This window comes from Phacochoerus africanus, chromosome 12 (genome assembly GCF_016906955.1).
Source record: "Phacochoerus africanus isolate WHEZ1 chromosome 12, ROS_Pafr_v1, whole genome shotgun sequence".
Lineage (NCBI taxonomy): Eukaryota > Metazoa > Chordata > Mammalia > Artiodactyla > Suidae > Phacochoerus > Phacochoerus africanus.
Genome location: NC_062555.1, coordinates 65121414 through 65148298, shown reverse-complemented (window position 1 = coordinate 65148298; position 26885 = coordinate 65121414). Strand labels below are relative to the sequence as shown.

General features: G+C 46.6%; 1 protein-coding gene across 3 annotated transcripts in view; it reads left to right on the top strand.

Moving 5' to 3' along the window:
- DHTKD1 (dehydrogenase E1 and transketolase domain containing 1) overlaps positions 1 to 26885 on the top strand; it is a 58915-nt gene that overhangs the window by 20453 nt on the left and 11577 nt on the right. For all 3 annotated transcript variants that reach the window (XM_047754977.1, XM_047754975.1, XM_047754976.1), the window contains exons 3-12: positions 263 to 474; positions 2062 to 2256; positions 3441 to 3710; positions 9789 to 9960; positions 11732 to 11930; positions 15189 to 15501; positions 17833 to 17917; positions 18665 to 18804; positions 20373 to 20523; positions 22411 to 22517. In XM_047754977.1, coding sequence (XP_047610933.1) covers positions 263 to 474; positions 2062 to 2256; positions 3441 to 3710; positions 9789 to 9960; positions 11732 to 11930; positions 15189 to 15501; positions 17833 to 17917; positions 18665 to 18804; positions 20373 to 20523; positions 22411 to 22517 — 1844 coding nt within the window. The remainder of the gene's footprint in view (positions 1 to 262; positions 475 to 2061; positions 2257 to 3440; positions 3711 to 9788; positions 9961 to 11731; positions 11931 to 15188; positions 15502 to 17832; positions 17918 to 18664; positions 18805 to 20372; positions 20524 to 22410; positions 22518 to 26885) is intronic.

Here is a 26885-nt window from a genome sequence, read left to right as displayed (position 1 = left end):
CAGCCACAGCAACGGCAGATCCTTAACCCACCGAGTGAGGCCAGGGATCGAACCTGCGTCCTCATGGACAGTAGATTTATTTCTGCTGAGCCACGACGGGAACTCCCACTTTCAGTTTTAGAAAAATCTAGATAACCACTGAGGATGACCCAAGCTATATGGAATGAAGCACTCGGAATTGCAGTAAGGCGTTTAGTGTGTTCGATCATGAGTTACATGGTTGCTTGTTCTCTAAAACAATCTCTTTGTTTCCATTTCGTAGGCTTATTGAACATGGGGAAGGAGGAGGCCTCTCTCAAGGAAGTCGTGGCCTATCTCAACCAGATCTACTGTGGGCAGATTTCTATTGAAACGTCCCAGCTTCAGAGCCAGGAGGAGAAAGACTGGTTTGCCAAGAGGTTTGAGGAACTGAAAAAGGAGGCATTTACCACAGAAGAGCGAAAACATTTGTTGAAACTCATGCTAGAATCTCAGGTATAAGAGTAGCAGCTAAGGAGTTCCCATTGTGGCGCAGTGGTTAACGAATCTGACTGGGAACCATGAGGTTGCGGGTTCGATCCCTGGCCTTGCTCAGCGGGTTCAGGATCCGGCATTGCCGTGAGCTGTGGCGTAGGTCGCAGATGCGGCTTGGATCTGGTGTGGCTGTGGCTGTGGCGTAGGCTGGCAGCTACAGCTCCAATTAGACCCCTAGCCTGGGAACCTCCATATGCTGTGGGAGCAGCCCTAGAAAAGACAAAAAGATGAAAAAAAAAAGTGTAGCAGCTAATAGCAAAGGAATTGGTTGGCTCATTTTCCACAAAGATCTATACATGTGGAAGAGAGGGAGTTAAGACAGGAGCTCCTGAGCTTACCCCATGGCCTCAACACAACAGACTATAATACACACCACTTTATTCCAAGCAGAAAAAAGTAGATCGCCAAACAGTGGATCTGTTGATTCTCCTCAGCGTCGATGCTTTTTATGTATTTGTCTATCCCCTGTATACGAGACCGAAAAATCCTTAAGATCTGATTTCTCCTTTTATGATCTGAAGTGATAAAAAAGTAAAAGAGGAGTTGCTGTTGTGGCTCAGCAGGTTAAGAACCTGACTAGTATCTAGGAGGATGCAGGTTTGATCCCTGGCCTTGCTCAGTGGGTTAAGGATCTGGCCTTGCTGCAAGCTGCAGTGTAGGTCACAGATGCAGCTCAGATCCAGTGTTGCCCTGGCTGTGGTGTAGGCTGGTAGCTGCAGCTCTGATTTGCCTCTTAGCCTGGGAACTTCCATATGCCACAGGTGTGGCCCTAAAGAGCAAAAAACAAAACAACAGCAACAACAAAAAAGAAACAAAGAAAAAGGAGAACTCGATAAGGAAGAAGCTCTCTATACAGAGTAATCCACTGAGTGTGTGTCAGGGCTGTGAGCTGGACTCAGGCACATCAAGATGACAAAAAAAAAAAAAAAAAAAAAACCAAAAAAACCAGAGTTCCCGTTGTGGCTCAGTAGGTTAAGAACCTGACTGGTATCCATGAGGATGTGGGTTCAATCCCTGGTCTCACTCAATGGGTTGAGGATCTGGTGTTGCCCTGAGCTGTGGTGTAGGCTGGCAGCTGTAGCTCCAATTCTACTCCTAGCCTGGGAACTTCCACATGCTGAAGGTACGGCCCTAAAAGGAAAACAAAATAAAAAGCGATGACAAAAAACCTGTTCCTAATTATTTGGGTCATTGGCTAGTCTGCAGCCCAGATGAAATACTGCTGGAGAGCCCCATATTAAACCCAAGTCCTGGAAGAGGCCCTGGCCCCTAGTATAGAAGGAAGTGGATTCTGAGAGGATTCTGGCTGGGATGGGTTATTCTATCATGCAGGTTATTTTCTCCGTGTCCCTGATGCTGTCTGGTGTCCCCGGCGGGGCATTACTGCCAGGCTCTGGGTGACTTCCTGTCTGTCTCTGGGGTCTGAAGTGTCGGGGCTCTGGTGCAGCTGCTTGAAGCGGCTCGGGGGCCAGAATTCTTACACGTGTTTGACTTTGACCCGAGCCGTCAGCCCTCCTGTAATGAATGCATTGACATGGTGTTCCACAGGCGTTTGACCACTTTTTGGCCACCAAGTTTGCCACGGTGAAGCGATACGGAGGCGAAGGGGCTGAAAGCATGATGGGCTTTTTCTACGAGCTGCTGAGAATGGCTGCCTACAGCGGGGTCACCGATGTCATTATTGGGATGCCCCATAGAGGGAGGCTGAACCTACTGACAGGCCTTCTGCAGTTCCCTCCAGAGGTAAGTGACTTGGTGTGTTTCCCACCAGTGATGTGTAGTGGATTATAACAGAATAAAACCAAAGGTAATAATTCTTTTTTTGAAAACCAGCTAAGCATATGAGTCATTGGTCCAGGAGTATCGTGGAAATAATCAATGAACAATGTATCCTGAGAACAGAAAAGAGGAATTCCGGGAGTTCCCTTTTGGCTCAGCCGGTTAAGGATTTGGTGTTGTCACTGCTGTGGCTCTGGTTATTTCCGTGGCACAGGTTTGATCCCTAGCTCAGGAACTTCCGCAAGCCTCAGGTGCAATCAACCAAAAAAAAAAAAAAGAAAAAAGAAAAAAAAAGAAAGGAAAAGAGGAGTTTCCTGGTGGCCTAGTGGGTTAAGGATCCAGCACTGTCACTGCTGTGGCTCTGATGACTGCTGTGGCAAGTGCTCGATCCCTGGCCCAGGAACTTCCACATACTGCAGGTATGGCCAAAAAAAAAAAGAAAGAGGATTTCCCTGATGACCTAGTGGGTTAAGGATCTGGCATTGTCACTGCAGTGGTCAGGTTACTGCTGTGACAGAGGTTCGATTCCTGGCCCAGGAACTTCCGACTGCCACAGGCGCAATCAAAAAAAATTTTTGCTTATTAAAAGGCAGAGGTGGAGTTCCCATCGTGGCGCAGTGGAAACGAATCCGACTAGGAACCATGAGGTTGCAGGTTTGATCCCTGGCCTCACTCAGTGGGTTAAGGATCCAGCGTTGCCGTGAGCTGTGGTGTAGGTTGCAGACGCGGCTCGGATCCCGCGTTGCTGTGGCTCTGGCGTAGGCTTGGCAGCTATAGCTCCGATTGGACCTCTAGCCTGGGAACCTCCATATGTCTGCCGCAGGAGCAGCCCAAGAAATGGCAAAAAGACAATAAATAAATAAAAATAAAATAAAAAATAAAATAAAAGGCAGGGGTAACTTTCCATCTGTATAATGCTAGACTCTTCTTAAAGTATCAGAACTTTATTTGCCTGTGAACATCTCCAAATTTGTTCTCTTTGAGCAGTTATAAGTTTGTGCCTAACTTTAAATAATGCATCGTCCATAATAGCTGTAAAAGCATTTGCATAAGGTTTTTTTATTGTATGATTGAAATGAACCACCTCCTTCTTCCCTACTTGTCTATTTGATGAAAGACATTTTTTCTCGTATGTTCACTTGACATAGTTGATGTTCCGTAAAATGCGAGGCTTAAGTGAATTTCCGGAAAACGTCTCCGCCGTTGGCGATGTCCTGTCTCACCTGACCTCCTCGGTTGACCTGGACTTCGGGGCACACCATCCCCTCCACGTGACCATGCTCCCTAACCCCTCCCACCTGGAAGCCGTGAACCCCGTGGCTGTCGGGAAGACCCGTGGGAGGCAGCAGTCGAGGCAGGATGGGGACTACTCTCCAGACAGTTCGGCTCAGCCTGGGGACAAAGTCATTTGCCTGCAGGTACCGTATCTTCGGGAAGTGAGGCCAGAGGTTGGGAAGATCAGGAAGAAAGGGTCCGGGTGGGCGCTTAGGACAGGAGACAGCAGACATGTCTCAAGATGAGATGGATTTGTGTGTGTGTGTCTTTTTCTTAGGGCCACATCCATGGCCTGTGGAAGTTCCCGAGCTAGGGGTGGATTTGGAGCTGCAGCTACTGGGCTGTGCCACAGCTCACAGCAACGCCTGGATCCTTAACCCACTGAGCGAGGCCAGGGATCAAACCCGCATCCTCATGGATGCTTGTCGGATTCGTTAACCACTGAGCCACGTTGGGATCCCCCTAGGCGGATTCTTAACCCACTGAACCACAGTGGGAACTCCTGAGATGAACTTTTGGGAAAAGAAGATTCTAGGGTTGTTTTAAACATTCATAGCAAATGTGAGATCTAATCTCAAGGCAGCTGGCTTTGAGGTCTTTACTGTGGTTTCCTTTCTTGAGTAATGAATTCGTTAAGGGGGGTCCAGACCAGCAACCCTGCCTCTGCTAAGACGACAGGTGTCATTATTTCTCTGAAAGTATAACCCTCTTGGAGACAACATGGTATCCTTCTGTCTAACAAGGCTGCAGGAGTCTGGGTTTATTTTGTTTGCTTGTTTGTTCATTTTATTTTTATTTATTTATTTATTTAGGCTGCACCTGTGGCTCATGAAAGTTCCTGGGCCAGGGATCAAACCCATGCTACAGCCGTGACCCAAGCCACAGTGCTTGCAATGCCAGATCCTTAACCCACTAGGCCCCCAGGGAATTCCTTGCTTCTTCATTTTACAGTGAATGTCTTTGGCATTAAGGCAAACAGTACACATTGTTAGCGTATTACTTCCTCTGCTCCCCCCAGTTTTTGGTAACCTAACAGGTGTATTTTAGAAGTTTGGAGCGTGGGTCATATTTTTCTTCTGCAAGTATTCACTTCCATAGGAACCTTTATGGAATCTAAATAATACAACAAACTAGTGAATATAATAAAAAAGAAACAGACTCACAGATAAAGAGAACAAATTAGTGGTTACCAGTGGGGAAAGGGAAGGGGCAAGATAGGGGTAGGAGATTAAGTAGTTTATACAAACGACCACGTATAAAATAAACTACAAGGATATACTGTACAGTATAGGGAATAGAGCCAATATTTTATGAAAACTATAAATGGCGTATAACCTTTGATAATTACAAAGCACTACGTAGTACACATGAAACTTAGATAATATTGTAAATCCACTATATCTCAATAAAAATTTTAAAAATATATGAACCTTTGGGAGGTCCCACTGTGACTCAGTCATTTAAGAACGTGACATAGTGTTCATGAGAATGAGGGTTTGATCCTTGGCCTCCCTCAGTGGGTTAAAGGATCTGGTGTTGCCGCAAGCTGTGGTGTAGGTCGCAGACACGGCTAGGATCCTGTGTGGCTGTGGCTGTGGCGTAGGGTGGCAGCTGCATCTCCTATTTGACCCCTAGCCTGGGAACTTCCATATGCTGCAGGTGTAGCCATAAAAAAGAAAAAGGAACTCCTATTATGGCTCAGTGCTAACAAACCCAATTAGTATCCGTGAGGATTCAGGTTCGATCCCTGGCCTCGCTGCGTGGGTTAAGGATCTGGAGTTGCTGTGAGCTGTGGTGTAGGTTGAGTATGTAGCTTGGATCCTGTTGCTGTGGCTGTGGTGTAGGCCGGCAGCTACAGTTCTGATTTGGCCCCTAGCCTGGGCACTTCCATATGCTGTGGGTGCAGCCCTAAAAAGACCAAAAAGGAAAAAAAAAAAATGAAACTTCAAGTACTGGAAAATAATTAACTTAGTAACTGAGTTATCAAAACCCAACAGAAATCAATAAATCTACAACGCAGTAGACTATTTGACTGTGTATATAAATAACCACATTATCTTATTCGTGTTAATTTTCTATGGGCCAGACACTGGTAGTAAATCGATTGTAAGCAAAATTGGATTTGATGGAGTTCCTGTCATGGCACAGCAGAAATGAATCCGACTAGGAAACACGAGGTTGTGGGTTCGATCCCTGGCCTTGCTCAGTGGGTTAAGGATCTGGTGTTGCCGTGAGCTATGGTGTAGGTCACAGACTCTGCTCAGATCCTACGTTGCTGTGGCTGTGGTGTAGGCCAGCAGATGTAGCTCCGATTCGACCCCTAGCTTGGGAACTTCCGTATGCAGCCCTAAAAGAAAAAAAAAAGAAAAAGATTTGATTATGTTGTAGTATTTCTAAGTAGAAATCCTTGGAGTTTCTGTGTGGCTCAGTGGGTTAAGGATCCAGTGTTGTCACTGCGGCGGCCCAAGTCACCACTATGGCATGGTTTAGATCCCTAGTCCGGGAATTTCCACGTGCTGTGATCGCAGCCAGTCAATCAATCAGTAGAAATCTTCAAGTCATTAGCTAGACTTTCTCTTTACCTTGAGTTAATTCATGATACTCTAAAATATTCACAGTAAGTAGATCTTTGTGTGTGTGTGTGTGTGTGTGTGTGTGTGTGTGTGTGTGTGTCTTCCAGGCATATAATACAAGAACATAAAATTAATTATCAATTATTGTACAGATTCAGAACATCACTGTGGATTTTCAACAAGCCTAAAAAAAGAGAAAAATCCTGTCAGCTAACTCCAGGCAATCTCAGCCTGCTGTATATAGATAGAAATGGAAGCAGGCTCTATCATGCTAATTACAATATATCTTATTTAGCAAACCATGGAGTAGTTCAATGAAGTTTATTTAATTCTGAGCTATCTTACAATGATTACTAGTTGCTTAATTCTTTTTATTTATTTTTCTTTTTTTTTGTCTTTTTGACATTTCTAGAGCCGATCCCGCGGCATATGGAGGTTCCCAGGCTAGGGGTCCAATCGGAGCTGTAGCCACCAGCCTACACCAGAGCCACAGCAACGCGGGATCCGAGCCGCGTCTGCAACCTACACCACAGCTCACGGCAACGCCGGATCGTTAACCCACTGAGCAAGGGCAGGGACCGAACCCACCACCTCATGGTTCCTAGTTGGATTCGTTAACCACTGCGCCACAATGGGAACTCCAGGTTTTCTGAATCTTAGAGGTAAATGGGAGTGTATTAACTCCTCATAGTGTTCTGAGGATTAAGTGAGAATATTATAAGTTCCTTAATCCATGAGAAAGGTTTAGCGAGACGAGGAAATAAGTAAAAAAAAAACAACGGAGGCATCAGAGAGAGTCGAACGTAATTCAAGCCATGGGAGATACATACTCTTTCTGAACCTTGGTTTTCTTACCTGTAGAAAGGACAGTAGTGATTCCCTTACCTGGCCTCCCACACCTGGTTGTTGAAGTGATTGATGGCGATAACGTGTAGTGTTTCGGACATGATGTAAGGGTAGGCTTTGGCTGTGTGTGGATGCTTCAAAGTGTCACTCATCCCTCTGGACCCTATCGACGGGAAGGTGTGGGCTGGAGATTGCACCAAGCAAAGGAGTGCTTCCCTTCTTAGCCAAAATGTTCCACTTATATAAAAATTACCCTTTTAAGGACATTTTCAGTGTTACTAGGGGAAAAAAAATATGCTTCCCTTTGTTGTTTTGTTTTGTTTTGTTTTTTACTGCCCACATGTGGCTTATGGAAGTTCCTGGGCCAGGGGTCAAATTGGAGCTGCAGCTGAGCAACACCAGCTCCGAGCCACATCTCTGACCTTTGCTACACTCACCGCAACAGTGGGTCCTTAACCCACTGAGTCACAATGGGAACTCCCAAGGATTCTTTCTTCATTCATATTTAAGTCTTTTATTTCTGCTATTATTAGGACCCCAAAAGTTACCATATCAGGTCGTTTAATTTTTTTTTTCCAGATCATTTTATTCTTTAAATCAGCATTTTGGCTATTTGTGATAATAGCCTTTTATTTAAATAATTTTTTTTTTTTTTGGCTGCACCCACAGCATGCAGAAATTTCCAGACTAGGGGTAGAACCCTGGCCACAGCAGTGACCTAAGCCTCTGCAGTGACAGTGCTGGATCTTCAACTCACTGCACCACACCAGAATTCCCTTAATTGATCCCCCCCCCCCTTTTTTTTTGTCTTTTTCTGGGGCCACACGCACGGCATATGGAGGTTCCCAGGCTAGGGGTAGAATCAGAGTTGTAGACACAGGCCTACACCACAGCCTCAGTAATGCCATATCTGAGTTGCGTCTACGACCTACACCACAGCTCATGGCAAAGCCGGATCCTTTAACCCACTGAGTGAGGCAAGAGATGGAACCTGTGTCCTCGTGGATGCTAGTCAGATTCGTTTCCACTGAGCCACAACGGGAACTCCTTTTTTTTTTTTTTTGGCTTTTAAAAATGTATTTATTTACTAATTTTATTTATTTATTTATTTATTTATTTATTTTGCTTTTTAGGGCCACACTGGCAGCATATGGAGGTTCCCAGGCTAGGGGCTGAACTGGACCTACAGTTGCCGGCTTATGCCATAGCCACAGCAGTGTCGGATCCCAGCTGCATCTGTGACCTACACCACAGCTCATGGCAAAGTGGAATCCTTTAACCCACTGAGTGAGGACAAGCTAGAACCTGTGTCCTCATGGATGCTAGCAAGATTCATTTCCACTGAGCCCCAATAAGAACTCCTTTTTTTGCTTTTATTTATTTATTTTATTTTATTTTATTTTATTTTATTTTATTTTATTTTTGCTTTTTAGGGCAGCACTCGTGGCATTAGGGAGGTTCCCAGGCTAGGAGTCTGATCAGAGCTACACCTGCCGGCCTACACCACAGCCACAGCAACTTGGGATCCAAGCTGAGTCTGCAGCCTACACTATAGCTCACGGAAAAGCCGGATCCTTTAACCCACTGAGCAAGGCCAGGGATCGAACCCGCATCCTCATGGATACTAGTTGAGTTTGTTACCACTGAGCCCACCACAGGAACTTGTCCCTTAATTAATTTTTTTTGTCTTTTTTTGCTATTTCTTGGGCCGCTCCTGCAGCATATGGAGGTTCCCAGGCTAGGGGTCGAATCGGAGCTGTAGCCACCGGCCTACGCCAGAGCCACAGCAACGTGGGATCCGAGCCGCGTCTGCAACCTACACCACAGCTCACGGCAACGCCGGATCGTTAACCCACTGAGCAAGGGCAGGGACCGAACCCACCACCTCATGGTTCCTAGTCGGATTCGTTAACCACTGCGCCACGACAGGAACTCCAATTAAGTTTTTAATTAAAATATATTTGCCATATAACATCGTGTAAATTTAAGGTGTATGACATACCGATTTGCTGGATAATAGACTTTTATTTAGGGTGAAGTCGGCAGAGCTCATGTTTCCTCCTAAGGCCTACACTCCCCTCATTATTTGCCTTCAGCTTTTCTCAAAAAAACTTACCCCCTTCTCTACCACTTTCTGTCTACAGTTTTTATGATATCATGATCTAGCAGATTTCAAAAGTTCTGGAAGAACAGTGCATTTCAGAGATACTCTTAGCATAGTATTTTGCTTTTTCCTTAACGCCCCCTTTCACTTGTGTCTAATATATTCTCCCCTGACACCTCCTGCCTTTGCTGTCACATCACTCTCTTATGTTCAAAGTGGGGGCCAGCCCAGCCAGTGGGGGTTAGGCGGTGTAGACTACACCTCGGTCTCTTTCGGGGGCAGGATAATTGGGGCAGAGGGAGAGTTGAAAGCTGTGCATCGTTCCTGCTGTCTTGCAGCCTGTTTTTCTGGAGCTGCTTTTTCTGCTCCACCTCCAGGTGCCCTTTCTTCTCTGGCGCTGCTGTATCTGCTAGCAGTTTGATGGGGATGCGCCAGGTGATGGCTGTGGGCTCTAGGGGATGTGGAGTGGAAGGAATTGGTCACCACTGGTGGCTCCAGAAAGGAAAGGGCTGATTTAGCATCTTTGAAAGCTGCTTGTGATCAGCCTCATCATTCTAGAAAATCCTGTAGCCAGCAGATTTTTAGGAGCGCAGGGGGAGCGGGGAGAGCATGGTTCTTTTTATTCCTGTTGCTCTTTGGAAACCTCACTTTTTCCAGTCCTTATGTTCATTGTCTTTCTTTTCTCCCCCATGATCTAGGTTCACGGTGATGCTTCTTTCTGTGGCCAAGGGATCGTTCCTGAAACATTTACGCTCTCGAATCTCCCACATTTCAGAATTGGTGGGAGCATCCATCTGATTGTCAATAACCAGCTGGGCTACACCACTCCTGCAGAGAGAGGAAGGTCTTCCTTGTACTGCAGTGACATCGGTGCGTAGCACAGGGAGGACCTCATGTGGCTGAGGCAGACCAGGAGTGCCTGGAGACATTTCCAGTTCACTCAGAGCAGTGAGCCTCCCTGGTTGTCCCATTTCAACTTTTGGATCAGGGAGTTTCTGTTGTGGCTCAGTGGTAACAAACCTGACTTGTATCCATGAGGACATGGCTTCGGACCCTGGCCTCGCTCAGTGGGTTCAAGATCCAGCATTGCCGTGAGCTGTGGTGTAGGTCGCAGTTGAGGCTTGGATCCTGCATTGCTGTGGCATAAGCCAATTTGACCCCTGGCCTGGGAACTTCCATATGCTGTGCATGTGTGGCCCTGAAAAGACCAAAAAAAAAAAAAAAGATAAACAAAAAAGACAAATTTGGATTAGATATGGTCAGTGGTCACCAACGGTGTTAATATTTCTGTAATAGTCTTACATCCTGTAACAGTCTTACATCTAAGGAAATAAGAGTGGAACTCAGAGGGTACAGTCTCAAACTGCTTAAGAATCCAGTTGAATGATCGGAAGAATCCAGAAATCAACCCAGTTGGTACAGCTAGAATAATTGTTTTTAGGATATTCAGATTTGGACTACCCCAGACCTCAGTCCAAAAGGATACGTTCAACATGTAAATTCGGCCAAAGGGTCTGGTTGGAAATCAGATGTGAAGAAGCAGAATCAACTGTTTTAACCTGTGGAAATTGGCAGTATTAAAAGAAAGGTGGGGCTTTTTATTATTCTCTGTTTCACAGAATTGCAAGAACTGTTAGATGGTATGAACTGTTCTGTTTTTTTTTTTTCTTTGTATGGCTGCACCTGTGGCATATGGCAGTTCTAGAGCTGGGATCAAATCAGACCTACAGCTGCCAGCCTACACCACAGCTGTGGCAACGCTGGATCCTTAACCCACCAAGAGAGGCCAGGGGTTTAACCTGCATCCTCATGGGCACTATGTCAGATTCTTAATCCATTGAGTCACAATGGGAACTCTGGAACTGTTTTGTTTTCACACCTGGAGCCTGGCCTGGATGCCTGTTAGGGCTATGTAAGTGAATTTTTTTGTTTGAGACTCTGAAGATTTGATCTCAAACTTCTCATTGGAGAAAATCCACTTTTTTCTAGGATGCATCTTTTTTTTTTTTTTTTTTGCTTTTTAGGGCCATATCTGAGGCATGTGGAGGTTCTCAGGCTAGGGGTCTAATCGGAGCTACAGCTGCTGGCCACAGCCACAGCCACACGGGATCCAGGCGGAGTCTGCAACCTACACCCTAGCTCACAGCAATGCAGAATCTATAACCCATGGAGCAAGGTCAGGGGTCGAACCCGAAACCCGATGGTTCCTAGCCGGGTTCGTTTCCGCTGCGAAATGGGAATTCCTAGGGTGCATCTTTTAACGACATTTTTATCTCAGGAGGAAGGATGACAGTAATGATGATCACAGCCAAGTAAGTATCAGTGATCATGTCCCAGGCTCTGTGAGGGACTTTACGTGCATTAACTCATGGGCTCTTTACAACATCGCCAAGCGCTCGGACCTCTTAGGCCAGTGTTGCAGATACGGAGACCAGGATTCCTCCCTTTACCAGATCGCACAGTAAGTCACAGAGCTGGGACTTGAACTCATTCTTGTCAGCCGGCCTCCAAAGGCTGGGCTCTTAACAACCACACCACGCTACCCCTGAGGCCTCAGGCCCTCTGTCCATGCAGACAAGAGGACGTGGAGGTAGGTTAAGATGTTGACTGGCCAGCCTCATCTCCGTCTTCTCTGCCCCAGGGAAGCTTGTGGGCTGTGCCATCATCCACGTCAATGGAGACAGCCCGGAGGAGGTGGTCCACGCGGCACGACTGGCCTTGGAGTATCAGCGCCAGTTCCGGAAGGACGTGATTGTTGACTTGCTGTGCTACAGGCAGTGGGGCCACAATGAGCTGGATGAGCCCTTGTTCACCAACCCGGTCATGTACCAGATCATCAGGTACCGCGACGAACCTTCATTTAACAAGGAGTTATCCGTTGTGCTCACGTTATTATTGGTACTAATGTGTGCCTGGGACATGAAACTTTCAGTGCCAGAGCTGGGACAGTCCTGGGCAAACTGGAATGGTCACCCTCTGGGTCTCAGGAAAGCTCCCCATGCTCTTCAAACTCCCCATGTGTCCTCGATGAATAGACATGGGCAATGGGACAGCCTCACTTAGCAGATGGGAGGACTGAACAGGAGACTGAGGCAGGGCCGCGCCACCCAAGCTGCTCAGTGCGACCCTGGCAGGACCTCTGGAAGTTCTCTGATGGCCTAGCAAGTTAGAGATCTGGCAATGTCACTGCTGTGGCACAGGTGTAATCCCTGGCCTGGGAACTTTCACATGCCTTTGGCAAGGAAGAAAAGAAAGAAAGAAATAGAGAAAGGAAGAAAGAGAAAGAGAAAAGAGAAAGGAAAGAGAGAGAGAGAGAAGGAAGGAAGGAAGAAAGAAAGAAAGAAAGAAAGAAAGAAAGAAAGAAAGAAAGAAAGAAAGAAAGAAAGAAAGAAAGAAAGAGAAGGAAAGGAAGGAAGGAAGGAAGAGAGAAAAGGAATTCCCGTCGTGGCACAATGGAAACTAATCCGACTAAGAACCATGAGCTTGTGGGTTCGATCCCTGGCCTCACTCAGTGGGTTAAGGATCCTCCGTTGCCGTGAGCTGTGGTGTAGGTCGCAGATGCGGCTCAGATCCCAAGTTGCTGTGGCTGTGGTGTAGGCCGTCAGCAAAAGTTCTGATTAGACCCCTAGCCTGGGACCCTCCATATGCCATGGGTGCGGCCCTAAAAATAAGGGCAAAAGACAAAAAAAAAGAAAGAAAGAAAGAAAATGGAAAGAAAGGCATTGTCACTGCCGTGATATAGGTTTAATCCCTGGCATGGAGACTTTCACATGCCTTTGCAAGGAAAGAAAGACAGAAAGAAAGACAGTAAGAAAGGAAGGAGGTGGGAAGGGAACGAAGGGAGGGAGGGAGGGGACCTCCATGAGTCGCTTCTGCAGACTATACAAGTGGACCTGCTCTATGCCTTGGCAAGAGGTTCCTTGCTGGATTTCAGTGACATTCAGAACTGTGCTGTCCAAAGGGAAGCCATGAGCCCTAAGCGGCTGTTGGACACTTGAAGCTGCCAAGTCCCGGTGGAGGTGCTGTGGTGTAATGCGTCCACCAGATTTCACAGACTTCGTGGGAAAAAAGAGTGTAGACAATCGCAGTAATAACTTTTGTATTGATTAGATGTTGAAGTGACACTATTTCAGATATGTGGAGTTAAATCAATATATGATTGCAATTAATTCCACCTGTTACACCATTTCTACTGTGACCCCAGGGAATGTTGAGTTGCAGCCTTGGCTTGCGTTACGGTTCTGTGGGCAGCATTGAGTAGGCAGTTTCAAGTGATGGAGAGGACGGCGTTACTTTGGGATTTTCTATCTGTCCATCTGTCTGTTTGTCTATCTGCCTAATCTGTTGGCTCACCCCCAGCATGTGGAAGTTCCCAGGCCAGAGATCAAACCCAAGCCACAACAGTAACAACACCAGATACTCAACTGCTAGGCCACCAGGGAACTCCTGGGATTTCCTTTTTAGAGGCTAGAAAACAAAATAGATCCCTCTTCCCTGCTTTATTTCCTCATGGACTTAAATTACAGCCGAGGAATAAACTTGGTGACATTTTATGGGTCTTTCTCAGGAGCAGATTGTCCCCTGGAAGTACAAATTTGAGTTTTCCATTAGCCCTGAGCTTAGAAGCTTAATGACCTGCTGTCACTCAGACCCTGTTTTTGTTTGTTTATTTTTGTCTTTTGTCCTTTGAAGGCTGCACCTGCGGGTATATGGAGGTTCCCAGGCTAGGGGTCTAATCGGAGCTTTTGCCAACGGCCTACACCACAGCCACAGCAACACCAGATCTGAGCCGAATCTGTGACCTACACCACAGCTCATGGCAATGCCAGATCCTTAACATGGTGAGCAAGGCCAGGGATTGAACCTGCATCCTCATGGATGCCAGTCAGATTTGTTTCCATTGAGCCACCACGGGAACTCCAGTTATGGGCTTCTTAAAGAAAGCAAAAACAGATGATGGCAACTTTGGGTTCAGAATTTTTTGAAATAAAGGAATGCAAGAATGGTAGACACTATCAGTCAGCCTTGTAAATCACTGTTCAGAATTATCAATTCATAGAAAAACTACTACTCATCATTTCTGCCTGACTGTAGACAGAAACTCGTAAAGATGAATTTAGGGGTTTGTTTTTTGTTTTTGTTTTTTAGCTTCCCTGAGGCATATGGAGTTCCTAAGCCAGGGATCAGATCTGAGCCACAGTTGTGCCCTATGCCACAGATGTGGCAACACCACATCCTTAATCTACTGTGCCAGGCCCAGGATTAAGCTTGCATCCCAGTGTTCCAGAGATGCCACCGACCCTATTGTGCCATAGCAGGACCTCCTATAAAGATAAAATTGTTTTTTCTTGCTTGCCTGGAAGAAGTGGTTACTTACCACTGCCCCCCTTTATTTTTTTTAATTTTAGTTTTTTGCTTTTTAGGGCCATATCCTTGGCATATGGAAATTTCCAGGCCAGGGGTCCAATCGGAGCTGTAGCCGCTAGCCTTCACCACAGCCACAGCCATGCAGGATCCGAGCAGCATCTGCAACCAACACCACAGCTCATGGCAGTGGTGAATCTGCAACCCACTGAGTGAGGCCAGGGATTGAACCCACATCCTCATGAATACTAGTCGGATTCGTTTCCACTGCGCCACAACAGGAACTCCCACCACTGCCCTTTAAAAAAAATCAGTTCTTGGATTGAAAGTGACATGACATAAAGGGGACCATTTTAAGGTGAACAATTCCGTGGCATTTAGTACATTCACAGTATTGTACAATCCCCCCTCGGCCTAGTTCTAAAACATTTCTTGTGGGCATTTTTATAGCGATGACACTCCATAATACCTTTGACAATGACTCTGTCTCTCTTCAGCTTTTATAGATCAGATTGATTTTTTTTTTTTTTGGTTTTTCGGGCCACACTCACGGCATATGGAGGTTCCCAGGCTAGGGGTGGAATCGGAGGTGTAGCCACTGGCCTACAGCACAGCTCACAGCAACGCTGGGATCAAACCTGCAACCTCGTGGTTCCTAGTCGGGTTCCCTGACCACTGAGCTACAACAGGAACTCCAGATCAGATCGGTTTTTGTTTCCCTCTTTCTTGGACAGAGCCCGGAAGAGCATCCCCGACACATATGCCGAGAACCTTGTGGCCAGTGGACTCATGACCCAGGAGGAGGTGTCAGAAATCAAAGCCTCCTACTACGCGAAGTTGAACGGCCATTTAGCTAACATGGCCCACTACAGCCCACCTGCCACGCACCTGCAGGCCCACTGGCGGGGCCTGGTTCAGCCGGAAGCGTCCATCACCACCTGGAACACAGGGGTGCCCCCTGACCTCCTGCGGTTTATCGGCAGGAAGTCTGTGGAGGTGCCAGAGGAGCTCCAGGTGCACAGTCACCTTCTGAAGATGTTTGTTCAGGTGGGGAGCCTGGAATTCTCCAGGTATTGTTTGTTCTGTCATGTGTAGCAAAGGAATTGGTGCTGGTCTGGTGTCGTTGGTTGGCGAATGCGTTTGGCAGCTATTTACTGTGCATCATTAGGCTCTAGGAACAGATTCTATTGGTGTTTTGATACTAATAGTCGATAACTCAGATTTTATCTACTTCTGTTTTTCGTCTACTTATCTGTTCACTCATTCTTTTATTAATGCATGCTATGTACCTATGCTACACGAACCTTATTTTATTTTATTTTGTTTTTGTCTTAAAGGGCCGCACCCAAGGCATATGAAGGTTCCCAGGCTAGGGGTCAAATTGGAGCTGTAGCAGCCAGCCTACACCACAGCCACAGCAAGGCAGGATCTGAGCTGCATCTGCAACCTACACCATAGCTCACAGCAATGCCAGATCCTTAACCCACTGAGCAAGGCCAGGGATCAAACCCGCATCCTCATGGAACCTAGTCGGGTTTGTTAGCCCCTGAGCCACGACAGGAACTCATTATTTTAATTTTTAAGTTTTTAATCTTTTATGGCCATACCCACAACAAAGGAAATGTCCTGGGCCAGGGATTAAATCTGAGCTGCAGCTGTGGCACCACTGGATCCTTTAACCCCCTCAGCAGGGCCAGGGATTAAATTTGCACTTCTGCAGGGATCTGAGCCACTAGAGTCAGATTCTTTTTTTTTTTTTTAATACACTTTATTTATTTACTTAGAGATTTTTTTTTTTTTGTCTTTTCGCTATTTCTTTGGGCCGCTCCCTCGGCATATGGAGGTTCCCAGGCTAGGGGTTGAATCGGAGCTGTAGCTGCCAGCCTACACCAGAGCCACAGCAACGCAGGATCCGAGCCGTGTCTGCAACCTACACCACAGCTCACGGCAACGCCGGATCCTTAACCCACTGAGCAAAGGCAGGGACCGAACCCGCAACCTCATGGTTCCTAGTCGGATTCGTTAACCACTGCGCCACAACAGGAACTCCTAGAGTCAGATTCTTAACCCATTGTGCAACAGTAGGAGCTCCTGTTTTAATTTTTAATTTTTTTATTTTTTGTCTTTTTAGGGTTGCACCCATGGCATATGGAGATTCCCAGCTAGGGGTCTAATTGGAGCTGTAGCTGCCAGCCTACACCACAGCCACAGCAACGCCAGATCTGAGCCGTGTCTGCAACCTACACCACAGCTCATGGCAACGCCAGATACTTAACCCACTGAGCAAGGCCACGGATTGAACCCGCAATCTCATGGTTCCTAGTTGGATTTGTTAACCACTGTACCATGACAGGAATTCCAGTTTTTTAAATTGAAGTATAGTTCATTTACAATGTTGCATTCGTTTCAGGTATACAAGAAAGTGATTCAATTATACGTATTTATAATCTTTTTTTTTTTCAGATTCTTTTCCTTTGTAGGTTAGTATGAAATACTGATTAGAGTTCCCTCTGCTATCCAGTAGGCCCTTGTTGGTTAGCTATTATTTTATACATAGTAATGTGTGTATGTTAATCCCAAACTCCTAATTTATCTCACCCCTGCCCCCATCTTTCTTGAACTTGGATGAAGTCAGTATGAATTCTGGGTTACTTTTATTTATTTTTTTTGGCCACAGCATGTGCGAGTTCCTGGGCCAGGGGTTGAGCCCTCTCCACTGCAGTGACAATACTGGATCCTTAGCCTGATGTACCACCAGGGAACTCGCATGGGTTATTCTTAAAACACTAACTTAATTTGTAAGTTTCTAAGTATGGAGACTATTAACACCGTCTGTGTGCCCCCATCTGGCTGGAGAAATGCAATATTGCCACTACCGTTCCCCCTTCTCTCCCTCTTTTGTGCCACCTCCTCTCATCCATCCGCTGGGTTAACCACTCGCCGAGATGCTGTTTGTCCTGCCTGTTTTCAGATGTCATGTAGCTGCCGTCAGACTTCCACGTTACCTCCTTTCTCTTGCATTTAATCTTCTGTTCTTGATCATTAACCATTATTGCATTACCTTTTTTGAATTGAGTGTGAAAAAGGATGATGTGAATTCCTTTTTTTTTTTTTTGTCTTTTTAGGGCCCCACCCACAGCATATGGAGGTTCCCAGGCTAGGGGTCAAATTGGAGCTGCACCTGCTGCCCTACTCCACAGCCACAGCAATGCCAGATCCAAGCCCCATCTGCAACCTACAGCAGATGCTTAACCCACTGAGCAAGGCCCAGGATCAAACCCGCATCCTCAGTCAGGTTCGTTAACCTCTGAGCCACGACAGGAACTCCCCAGGATGTGAATGCTTCAGTTTCCGTTTCCCTCGCCTTCAATTTCACAGTCCCGATTGGAGAAAGTGATGGATGGAACAAAGTTAGACTGGGCCACAGCTGAAGCTCTTGCCTTGGGTTCATTGCTTGCTGAAGGTAAGACACCTCTGCGTGGCTGCACAGCGGGTAGGGGATGCTTTCTCTGACATTTTTTAATATGTGACCCTTGCAGCTTTGAGTTACAACCACCTCTTATCATTTTCATGAACTAGAGAGGTTCTGAAACGTGCTAAATTTTCTTATCTGAACACAGGATTTAATCTTAGTATAAATTATGCTGACAACCTTCGTCAGTGAATAGACTCTGGAAACAAAGGACTCAGTGCTGGGTGTATTGGAAAGAGAGTTTTCTCTAAAAATTGTAGGGCAAATGCTGACCCTCTCTCCTTATACATCTCAGCTTGACTGTGGATTTTGGAACATGGGGCAGGTATATTTTAAAAAGGAGAATCTATTTTCCTAAGGAAAATTCTCAGGATGAGCTGGTGTATAAGAATTCAGGGAGTCCCTGTTGTGGCTCAGCAGGTTAAGAACTTAACTAGTATCCATAAGGATGTGGGTTCAATTCCTGACCCTGCTCAGTGGATTAAGGATGCGGCATTCCTGCAAGCTGCGGTGTATGTCACAGATGCGGCTCAGATCTGGTATTGTTGCTATGACTGGCAGCTGCAGCTCTGATTTCACCCCTGGCCTGGGAACGCCCATAGACTGTAGCTGCAGATGTAAAAAGAAAAAATAAAATAAAACAAAATAATAAAAAAAATTCTGAACTACCATGCCGTATTATTCTTACTTAGGTTATTCATAGGTATCTGGATGTTTTTCCCCTCTTGCTTTCTTAAGGTTTTAATGTCCGACTGAGTGGCCAGGATGTTGGCCGTGGAACCTTCAGCCAGAGGCATGCAATGGTTGTCTGCCAGAAGACTGATGACACCTATATCCCCCTGAACCATATGGACCCTAATCAGAAGGGGTTTCTAGAGGTAGGAGCCTTTATTATCACGTATAAAACCTAGGTGCTGATGGGTTTTATAGCTACAGACTGCTTCTTTTTTTTTGGCTTTTTAGGGCCGCTGCACATGGAAGTTCCCAGGCTAGGGGTGAAGTCAGAGCTGCTGCAGCCTACACCACAGCCACAGCAATGCCAGATCTGAGTCGTGTGTGCAACCCACACCACAGGTCATAGCAACGCCGGATCCTTAACCCACTGAGGGAAGCCAGGGATCGAACCTGCGGCCTCATGGATACCTGCGGCCACGGCAACGCAGGATCCAAGCCACGTCCATGGCCTACACTACAGCTCACAGTAACGCTGGATCCTTAACTCACTGAGCGAGGTCAGGAATCAAACCCGCAACCTCATGGTTCCTAGTCGGATTCGTTTCCGCTGCACCACGATGGGAAGTCCGGGTTCAGTACTTTTTGAAGTAAGGGGCCGCTGGATGGGCAGACGGTGTAGGTCTATCCACTTGGATTGGAAGAAACCTACCAGCGAGGGAACTGGAGCTGTTTGACTCTGGCTCCTTATCTGCAATCATGTAAATGTCAAATAGACATCGTAGCCAGTGTGCTACTGAATCCATTAAAGCAAGCTGACCATGTGGATAATAAGCCAACATTTCCTGCCTACTTAAAAAAAAAAAAGAAAAAAGAACACCTGCTCAAGGGTTCCCTTCCTCCTGAGGGTTGAGTGGCTTGATGAATGTGCCCATTACCACGTATTTCTGTGTGCCTGTCCCTGAGTCACTGTCCTTAGAGTCAAGGGCAGGGGCTGGGTCTCCGCAACAACTAGCATAGTGCCTGGCACATGAAGTCTGTTCAATTATTTATTGAATTAATTAAGCTGCAATTAGGGGCAGTGTATCTTTTTTCCTATTCTAGTCATTTGAGAGTATCGGGTTCACTGGTACTCAATATTTTAAAAAAATGCACTTGTCAAAAGCAAGATTCCAGGACAGTTTCTTAGAGGACATGCCTCTCATCTTTTCTTTTCTTTTTTTGTTTTTTCAGGGCCGCGCCCATGGCATATGGAAGTTCTAGGCTAGGGGTCCAATGGGAGCTGGAGCTCCCAGCCTGCACCACAGCCACAGCAATGCTACATCTGAACTCCATCTTCGACCTACACCACAGCTCATGGCAATGCGGGGTCCTTAACCCACGGAGCAAGGCCAGGGATCGAACCCACAGCCATGATACTAGTCGGCTTCGGAACCTGCTGAGCCGCAATGGGAACTCCTGTTCTGTGACATTTTTTTAAAAAGGCTTTAATGACACCATTTTACTCTGTTTCAAAGGTGGTTCATCTGAGAAATTAATTTTTCAAGAAAATCGTTAATGCCCACATTGCAGCCTTTTTAATGCCTTCCGCTCTTTGCTCTCGCTTTCCCCACACCCTCGGAGAGAAGCTGATCTCCCCTCTCCCAGGGGCGCGGGGATGGATGAAAGCAGAGCAGCCCTCGTGCCCTTCGCCCTTGGAGAGGTTGGCACCAATGCGATGCTTTCCTGTTCCCGACTCGGGTCCCAGCCTCCCTGTCCTCTCCCTTTGCTCCAGGTTAGCAACAGCCCGCTGTCGGAAGAGGCTGTCCTGGGATTCGAGTATGGGATGAGCATCGAAAGCCCGAAGCTGCTGCCCCTCTGGGAGGCTCAGTTTGGCGATTTCTTCAACGGCGCCCAGATCATCTTTGACACGTTCATCTCCGGAGGTTGGTGTTGGCCTGTGGGTGTGTGGTAGACGCCTGGCACCAGCCTCACGGGGGCCATCTCTGCCTATGAGACTCCTATGAGCCACAGCACTCCCACCCCCGGAGAGCTGGGGGGGTGGTCCTCTCATCCACTGGGGCACAGCTGCCAGCAGACCGTTAAACAAGCTGCTGGCAAGAGCGCGTCAGTCCTCTGTCAGCAGGAGGCCACGTCTCCGGGGAATGCGCTGGGCCGTGGGAATCAGTCAGTCCATGTCTTTGCCAGCTCCTAAGAGCTTTGACGTTAGGGTGTGCTCTCGGGCCGCAGTGAGTGACTACGGCACGAGTGCCACGTAGGCAGTGGTGACATAGTGAGCATTTGTGACTAGTGTGAATGGCAGCCTTGAAAATCCACTTCCTGCAAGTGCCTGACAGTTAGGCATCTTTATTATAGTGTTGTTGTTTATTTTATTTGTTTGTTTTAGGGCTGTAGGTGAGGCTTACAGAGGTTCCCAGGCTAGGGGTCGAATCAGAGCTGCAACTGCTGGCTTATGCCACAGCCACAGCAACGCCAGATCTGAGCCACGACTGTGACCTACACCAACCCAGAGTGAGGCCTGGGATCGAACCCTCATCCTCATGGAGACTAATCGGGTTCGTTTCCACTGAACCACAATGGGGACTCCAGTGATGTTACTTTTTTGGTTTTTGTTTTGGCTGTAGGCACAGTATGTGGAAGTTCCCAGGCCAGGGACTGAACCCCCACCACTGCAGTAACCAGGGTCACAGCAGTGGCAATGCCAGGTCCTTAACCCACTGAGCCAACAGGGAACTCTCATCTTTATTATGTTTAATCATCACTTACAAAAGCAGTACCTGCTTGCTCTAAAAAATTCTAGGTATATAAAGCACATGTCTGAGTCTTCCCAGGACCCTCTCCTGGTTTTCTGGGGGTTAGCATTCTTGAATTTTGAGGGTGCACCTCACACCCTCCCCATGGTTGCTTCTCTATGACTTTGTGGTGGTGAGAAAGAAAAGAGCCTTGAAGAGACTGGATTTTGACAGGGCCAGAGGCTGTTCTGGTCACCGCCCCCAGCCTGAGGATGGCAGCCTATGTTTTGGGTGGTGCTGCAAGGAAAGGGAGGAGCTGCCCAGAACTGTGCGCACGGTGGAGTTCCAGGGACACTGCTGTCACACAAGCCAGGACATTCCCGTTTGTGTTTGTCTCCCTCTTGCTAAAGCCCAGTGTGCGCATCCTAATGGGGCTTCAGCCGGTATAATGGATACCGGCAGACCTCATTTTTACTGCACTCCGCAGATACTGCCTTTTTTCTTTTTTCTTTCTTTCTTTTTTTTATTTTAAACAAATTGATGGTTTCTGGCAACCCTGCATTGAACACATCTGTCGGAGTCATTTTTCCAACATCATTTGCTCTTCTTGTCTCTGTTACATGTTGGTAATTTTCACGGTATTTGAAGCTTCTTCATAATTATTATATCTGTTTTGGTGATAGGCAATTAGTGACCTTTGATGGCACTATTGCAAAAAGATTGACTTGCTGAAGGCTCAGATAATGCTTAGCTCAGATAATGCTTATCTTTTAATTAGGATAGGTCGTTTTTTCAGACATAATGCTTTTTGCACACTTAAGAAACTAGAGCGTAAACAGAAATTGTATATGCCCTGGGAAGCCAGGCAATTCTTGTGACTCACTTTATTGTGGGGGCCCGGAATGGAACCTGCAAGGTCTGAGAGGTTGGTTTGTAGTTTCCTCCCAAGGAGAAAGGCGGGGGGGCAACGAATACAGTTTTAGGAGATCCGGCAGCAAACGAACGGGTCTCACTGCGCAGCCGCAAAGGCTGCCCTACGCGGTAGCATCCTCACGCCTGCGCCACTTTGCTGCTTCACAGGAGAGGCCAAGTGGCTCCTGCAGAGTGGCCTCGTCGTCCTCCTCCCGCATGGCTACGACGGGGCTGGGCCGGACCACTCGTCTTGTCGGATAGAGCGTTTCTTGCAGGTATGTCCACCGCCTTCCGGATTCCAAGACATGTTTTCCTGCTTCCTAGGTGTTTTGAAATAGAACTGCCTCCTGCAGATACTTAATATAAAGCTTGAGCTCTAAAATGTTATAGTGTTTGAATGAAACAGATTTAATGCAATGTCAAGATCAGTATCCTTTGGGAACACGATACCTCGAGCATGTTAGTATTACAATTTTATGGCAATGAAAGCGCTGCTTATGTGGCGAAGATCAGTGGTTGCGGAACTCAGCTGATCATCAGAATCATCTCGGGGCCTTTTTATAAGCAGAGATACAGGGACCAACCCCAGGTCCAAGTAGTGATAGTATTTTTAATAAAAGGATGCATGACCATGAACTTCATTTTTTTTTTTTCCCCACACCTGCAGCATATGCAAGTTCCCAGGCCAGGGCTCCAGGGGTCCAGGGGTCAAATCGAAGCTGTAGCTGCCGGCCTACACCGCAGCCACAGCAATGCCACATCCGAGCCACCTCTGCGACGTACACCACAGTTCACGGCAACACCGGATCCCCGACCCACTAAGCGAGGCCAGGGATTGAACCCACATCCTCATGGATACTAGTCATATTCCTTTCCACTGTGGCACAACAAGAACTCCTAATTTTATTTATTTGTTTATTTATTTATTGTCTTTTGTTGGTTTTTTTTAGGGTCGCACCCACGGCATATGGAGGTTCCCAGGCTAGGGGTCCTGTCGGAGCCAACCTACACCACAGCCACAGCAACACCAGATCTGAGCCATGTCTGTGACCTACACCACAGCTCGTGGCAACACCGGGTCCTTAACCCACTGAGCGAGGCCAGGGATCCAACCCACAATCTCATGGTTCCTAGTTGGATTCGTTAACCACTGAGCCACAACAGGAACTCCTTATTTTTTTTAATTTTTATTACTTTTTGTCTTTTTAGGGCCGCATCCATAGCATATGGAGGTTCCCAGGCTAGGGGTCGAATCAGAGCTACAGCTGCTGGCCTGCACCACAGCCACAGCAACTTGAGATCCGAGCCACGTCTGCAACCTACACCACAGCTCACAGCAACGCCAGATCCTTAACCCACTGAGCGAGGCCAGGGATGGAACCTGTGTCCTCATGGATCCTAGTTGGTTTCGTTAACTGCTGAGCCACAACGGGAACTCTGAGGAGCTCCTAATTTTAAATAATAACCCAGAAATGACCACTGCTATCTTTTGGTTGAGTAAGGAGGAGAGGAGAGACAACACAAGTAAAGGCCAGTGAAAAGGCCATAAGGTCCATGGCGGAGAGGGATGGACAAGGCTGAAGGACTGATGGAGTCAGGGTGGTGGTCAGTGGGGAATGCATAAAGCAGGACTTATGGAGAGACACCTGTCATGGGCACCAGGATATTGCCGTGGGAATGGGTTGTTGGGGCAGAGTGGTTGGAGGACATGAGGTTCAAGCAGACAAGATGCCAGGGTTTTGAAAAAATCATCTATATATGCATTAAAATTACCAAGTTCATGTTAATAATTTTATCAAACCTGGAGTTCCCATCGTGGCGCAGTGGTTGACGAATCCGACTAGGAACCATGAGGTTGCAGGTTCGGTCCCTGCCCTTGCTCAGTGGCGTTGCCATGAGCTGTGGTGTAGATTGCAGACGAGGCTCAGATCCTGCGTTGCTGTGGCTCTGGCGTAGGCCGATTCGACCCCTAGCCTGGGAACCTCCATATGCCACGGGAGCAGCCCAAAGAAATAGCAAAAAGACAAAAAAAAAAATTTTATCAAACCTACTTCATCAGATTGCTCTGAGGCAGAAAGAGCCTATGTATATAAATGCTTAGACTAATAATTGACATTTATATTATTTGCTGTTCATTATTTTTATTATCATTTCATGTGCTTGCTCTGTGATTATCTCAAGCCCTTTGCTTACACCACTAATTTTATTTTTAGTCCTGCAAAAGAATTACCATATGCAAAGTGAAGAGTATTTGCTGTTTATATGAGTGCTTGCTTGGAGTTCTCTTGTGGCTCAGCGGGTTAAGGCTCTGGCCTTGTCACTGCTATGGCTCTGGTTACTGCTGTGGCGTGGGTTGATCCCTGGCCTGGGAATTTCTGCTGCCATAGACACGGCCAAAAAAAAAAAAAAGTACTTGCTTCTTTCATTGTGATTATGTTTGTTTATGCCATTTTTTTTTTTTTGGTCCTGTCTGTTCTGTTTCTTGATGTTTCGTATTTATTTGTTAGATTTTTAGCAGTAGATTTTGGATCTCATTTGGTTTTCATGGTGTTGCACTTGACTTTTTCTTTCCTTCTTTTTTTTTGGTCTTTTGAGGGCTGCACTCGCAGCGTATGGAGGTTCCCAGGCTTGGGGTCTAATCGGAGCTGTTGTCACCAGCCTACACCACAGCCACAGCCACAGCCACACCAGATCCGAGCCACATCTGTGACCATCCTTAACCCACTGAGCGAGGCCAGGGATTGAACCTACAACCTCATGGTTCCTAGTCGGATTCGTTTCCGCTGCGCCACCACGGGAACTCCAACTTGACTTTTTCATGTTCCGTTATGCTGTCTTTAGAACTTTCTGCCCTTTAAGAATTTGTTGTGTGTGTGTGCGGTAAGAACACTTAACATGAGATCTACCCTCTTAACAGATTTGTAAGTGTGCAATACAGCACTGCTGACTCCAGCTCTTTAGACTTTATGCATCTTGTGTAACTGAAACTGTAGCAGCTCTTTAGACTTTATGCATCTTGTGTAACTGAAACTGTACCTCTGGACTAGCAACCCCATCTCCTCTTCCCCGCCTTTGGCCGCCACTGTTCACTTTCTGCTTCTATGAGTTTGACTATTTTATTATTTATTTACTTATTTTATATATATATATATATTTTTTTTTTTTTTGCTTTTTAGGGGCACACCCACAGCATATAGAGGTTCCCAGGCTAGGGGTCGAATTGGAGCTACAGCTGCTGGTCACAGCCAAAGCAACACAGGATCTGAGCTGGTCTGCGACCCGCACTACAGCTCATGCCATCACCAGATCCTTAACACCCTGATCGAGGCCAGGGGTCAAACCTGCGACCTCATGGTTCCTAGTTGGATTCATTTCCGCTGCACCACAACAGGACCTCCGAGTTTGACTATTTTAGAATTCTCATGTAAGTGTGGCATCATGCATTGTTTGTATTCACTTAGCACAACATCCTCAAAGTTCATCCGTTACTGCAAATTGCAGAGTTTCCTTCTTTTGATGGGCTGAATAATACTCCATTGTGTGTGTGTTTGCATATATAGATAAGTACACCTGTAAGTATACCACATTTCCTCTATCCATTCATCCACAGATGAACATATAGGATATTTCACTATTATGAGGAGTGGTCATGGACATGGCAGGGCTAATATAATATTTCTTTGAGATTCCTAATTTCAGTTCTTTTGTATAAATATCCAGAAGTTGGATTCCTGGATCAGATGGTGATTCTTTCTTTTTTTTTTTTTCCCTGTCTTTTGTCTTTTTAGGGCCACACCCGCAGCATATGGAAGTTCCCAGCCTAGGAGGTCGAATTGGAACTGTAGCCGCCAGCCTACGCCACAGCCACAGCAACACGGGATCTTAGCTGCATCTGCGACCTACACCACAGCTCTCGGCAACACCGGATCTTTAACCCACTGAGAAAGGCCAGGGATCAAACCTGCATCCTCATGGATACCTCCATGGATACCCCATGGATATCCTCGTGGATACAGTCGGGTTTGTTAACCACTGAGCCACAACAGAAACTCCCAGATAGTAATTCTAGTTAATTACTGGCATAATTAATTCTGCTTAATTTTTTGACCAACTTCTATACTTCTTTCCACACTGACTGCACCCCTTGACTTTCCCACGAACAGTGTACGGGGTTCCTTTTTCACCACATCCTTGCCAACACTTACTTAAAGCTGGCTGTCTTTTGCCTGCTATGTTCTTGTCCTTTTTTCTTCTTCTTATAAAAAGTATTTTGGCTGTATAATATTTACGTTGTTGCTAGGTTATTTTATTTCATCTCGTCTGTGATTGGTAGACCGTGGAGTTTCCCTGATAGGATGTGGGTGAAGTCCCCTTCATTTTCCTTCCCATTTGGTACCAACTCACCTTCTTGGAACAAGAGTTGTGAATAGTCTCTAGTATGTGGGCCTGGGGACGTGCTGTGGGAGGAGAGAGCCCTGCGATGGAGGGTTTTTCCTGCTAAATTCTTGTCCCTTCTGAGATGCAGTAAGTAACTGCCCTGGTCCCAGGGCCCTGCTCTGTGCTCAGAGATGTGTATCACCGCCCTGAGCTTCTGTCTCTCCCTGGCATGTCCTGGCCCTGGAAGCAGCAAGCCTGGCAGCTCC